The sequence below is a fragment of the Lactuca saligna genome, chromosome 3 (assembly GCF_052625555.1).
Source record: "Lactuca saligna cultivar CGN05327 chromosome 3, ASM5262555v1, whole genome shotgun sequence".
NCBI lineage: Eukaryota > Viridiplantae > Streptophyta > Magnoliopsida > Asterales > Asteraceae > Lactuca > Lactuca saligna.
The window spans coordinates 106,177,569-106,181,457 of NC_136419.1; the positions used below are offsets into that span (position 1 = coordinate 106,177,569).

The window sequence follows — 3,889 nt, forward strand, 5'->3', positions numbered from 1 at the left end:
AGGACTAAAACATAAACCGGACTAAAATTTTAGGACTTTATTGGAGATTTTCCTTTTCTATATACAATAAATAAGAAATGTATGAAAAAAATATTATAACTTTTAATACCACAAAAATACTAAAACGTTTATTGTAACATTTCTATTACAAAAACATATTAACGCCCATAAATCATATTAAAAAGAATGTATGAAATGTTTAGTCAATTGAGAAAAAAAAAAATCAAACTCACTTTTTCCATAACAATGGAGGTTATTGGTTTTTACGCGTTACCTCTTAACATAAACACTATTATTTAAAAAAAAAAAAAGGTTCTCATTGCAATAATCGTGGATGCGAAAGAACTTAATTCCTCGTATCTTCATGTTTGAATGACAAACCTTTCAAATGCATGAATGTGCTACATACTACTAAATAGGTGCAACATGAGAAAAGTGAAAAGTAGTTATTAGTAACTGTCATTAATGTTAGGAATATGAAAAATCATTTAGATAAATCTAATAAACTATCCAATAATTATAACTTATATTATATTAATTTGATTACTTAATAATTATAATACATACGAAAAAAAAAAAAAAAAAAAAAAAAAAAAAAAACTTTTGAGTTGTTGGAATCAAATGGTTAAAAAAAGAAAAGTTATCATGGTTTTAAATTAATATTGTGTAAGAATATAGTTTATTTTAAATCACATTCATTTGCATGCCTTTTTAATAACATTTATAAGGATAAAATTAAATATTTCATGACTACTATCTTGTAGGCTTTGCAAATATGTATTACAGAGAACCAACCAATATTTTACCAACCGAACCAATTATATCGGTAGCCAACTTGTTTGATAGTCAATATTTTTGGCTGGTAATACCATGCAAATTAAGTAGTTTTTGTACGGTAACAGTATGAAATTTTGAATATCACGGTTGTACCGTACCAATCAATATATATATATATATATATATATATATATATATATATATATATATATATATATATATATATATATATATATATATATATATATATATCAATTCATAAATACAAAGAAATATGAGTTCTCATATCTTCATGTTTTAATTAGAATAAGGACTAATAAGTCTTAGAATTACTAAATTAATACATTGAGCGATAAATTTCTTAATACTTATTTTTTGATGTGAACGAGATTAGTGATACATACATTAAAACTTAAAAATGAATACCAACTTCTCATTTCTTCTACTGTTTCGATTTGTTTCCTCTAGCAACTTGCTAGGGGTGAACATTTTTTAATCATTTTAGTGGTTTCCAAAAAAATAATACTAATAGAAGCGAGTGAAGCAACGGCCAAATGTCCACAAATTCAATTTATATTCACGTATAATACATATTAGTTAAAAATTTTGGTATATACCAAATACTAATATGTACCAATCAAATTTTTTGGTAACCAAATTAATTGGTACCAAGTATACATAGTACGATACTGGTAGCTAAAATCTTATAAAAATTATAGTTGGTACGGTATACGGTTTGAAGAAAAAAACTCGGTACCATATCAATTCCACTTCTACTATCTTATCTTGGCTTAGTAAAATTCGGTTGATTGATAAACAAAATTTCTAGAAATATATTTACGTCAAAATTATTCTTTTTTTTTTTATTTTATTTTATTTATTATTATTCTTTTTTTGTATTGTTATAAGTATATGAATTACTTGCTTTTGATTTTGATCATGATTCTAGATGTGTCTTTGAATATGTTATATATTATCAGAAATTATTAATAGTTTTCTGAATTTATATGAAATTAAATATCTATAATTAATAATACAAAAATCAGAAAAGATAAATGTATTAATATATTTCATGCACGTACAGTCCCTATGATCTATAAAACGTTATATTGCATAAACCCTAGACGATCATTTCTTATAATACGAAATATAGCTTTTTGGCTTTGACCAGGAAAAAAGAGCTGATGCCATTGAGTAGAATTTCCCATCAATAATTTTTTTTTTATTTGTTTTTGTTTGTTTCCTCTATGATAATTTAATTTTCTTATTTTAAAAAAAGGAAACAAGGGGTTCTGTTCACTATTGTATGTCTTATATGAAGGTACAGGTTCACCCCATATTTTTCGAGAAAGAAACTGTTCCTTTTTAGGAAGTGCCAGGAGTTTACTTAATGATGCCCTAAAAGATGAACATTTGTTGCCCTAAAAGATAAAGAGTTGTAGTCTTTAAGAAGCTGCATAATGTAGATTAATCCATTTGAAGGAAAAGGGTGCTTTGATCTATTTCCTTTTACTTCAATTGGATGAAAATTTAGCTGAAGATTTTCTCTCCTTTTTAGGTTCTAAATTTATTTCTAAATATGTTTAATTTCTCCAACTCCTTTCCTTCTCCAATCAATGGCTTCCCTCATTCTTCTGGTGTCTTTTTTGGTCACGAAAAAGATGGTGTTCATTTCAACCACCACCCATTTATCGCCGGAGATTGCTCTTTTGATCATCTTCAAACTCCTTTACCCATTAAAGCATCAAGCATACAAAATTCCGATAATCGCAATCATCTGAATCTTTCAGAATCAGTGAATTCTCCCTCTAGAAAGCGAGTTGCAGTTTCAAAGAAAGATCGACACAGTAAGATCTTCACAGCTCAAGGTCCCAGAGATCGGCGGGTGAGATTATCAATTGAGATTTCAAGAAAGTTTTTTGGTCTTCAAGATTTGTTAGGGTTTGATAAAGCAAGCAAAACCCTTGATTGGCTCTTTACGAAATCGAAGTCCGCCATTAAAGACTTGCTCGAAGAAAAGAAGCACACGTTATCTCCTTCAACTCTTACTGATCAATGTGAAGAAGTTTTCATGGAGAAAGGAGATCATGTCGAAAAGAAGGGCAAAAAGAAGAAACCAGTAGCTAAGTACGTTAATGGCGGCAAAAGGAAGAAGAAAACAACACCAAAAAATCCGAAAACTGGTTTCTCGATGAATCTTGCAGCTAGAATCCAGTTAAGAGCAGAGGCAAGAGCAAGAGCTAGAGAAAGAACAATCGAAAAATCCCGAAACAAAAACCTTGAAAACAACGACTCCAAGAATCTTCTTGATGATCGTAATTACTGCTATCTTCAATCACAAAGCAACCACGAACCCAAAATTGGGGAATCATTCATGGAACAAAAGCTTCCAAAGCCATACTCACTTCTGTATACTTCCCACAACTTTGTTGGATCAAAAGATTCAATATCCCAGTTTAAGAACAATCTCCATTGATCTAGATCTTGAAGAGGTACTATACACATTATATATTTAAACACATATACACGTGATTTGCTAATCCTTTTCTTTGTTATCTTGAAATAATTAACTCTTCAATGGCAGCAGCCGGATCTATTACTGATCACTGCAAAAGATCTGGTCGATGATGGAGCGAGATATATACCTTAAGGATGTAAGTCCATAAATGTTGTTGATTAAACAGTTAATCCATTTTACTATTTATTTTTTATGCCTTTTGAGTGTTTGTAACTTTGATCTATCTACCAATATATGACACTCGTGATATGTACGTTTAAATAATTCATTCATTTTTTTTTCTTTCTTTTTTAACATCTCGTTTGGAACTTTTCAAAAATAAGATTAACGATAACGAAAATCCGACTAACTATTGATCTAATCATAACCATTATCACCGATTTAGATGTTTTTTTTCTTGATGTTAATTAGTACGTATACTCACTTGTTTGCTTTAATCTCACATTGCAAATTTCTTGCTACAACATTATGAATCCTATGATGCACGTTTTGTAGAATTCGATTGTACTGAAAACGAAAGACCTGACTTACTTCATATCTTTATATCATTTATGAGTAATCTACCATGCAACCAAAAGATGAGTACGACTCAAA

The 3,889-nt window shown here is 29.1% G+C and overlaps 1 protein-coding gene across 2 annotated transcripts; it reads left to right on the forward strand.

The window, feature by feature from the left end:
• Positions 1-2,138: 2,138 nt before the first annotated feature.
• On the forward strand, positions 2,139-3,543 carry LOC145033880 (uncharacterized). Of its 2 annotated transcripts, none has more exons than XM_078982374.1 (2): positions 2,139-3,269; positions 3,362-3,543. In XM_078982374.1, exon 1 carries the CDS (start codon positions 2,357-2,359, stop codon positions 3,251-3,253), a length of 897 nt encoding a protein of 298 aa, XP_078838500.1. In that variant the 5' UTR covers positions 2,139-2,356; the 3' UTR covers positions 3,254-3,269; positions 3,362-3,543. The 2 variants fall into 2 exon arrangements, with proteins under 2 accessions (XP_078838500.1, XP_078838499.1); XM_078982373.1 differs by having other exon boundaries at positions 3,365-3,543.
• The last annotated feature ends 346 nt before the right edge of the window (positions 3,544-3,889 follow it).

Excerpts from the sequence above, each read along its gene's own strand:
- LOC145033880 (XM_078982374.1), top strand. The coding sequence starts at position 2,357 with ATGTTTAATTTCTCCAACTCCTTTCCTTCTCCAATCAATGGCTTCCCT.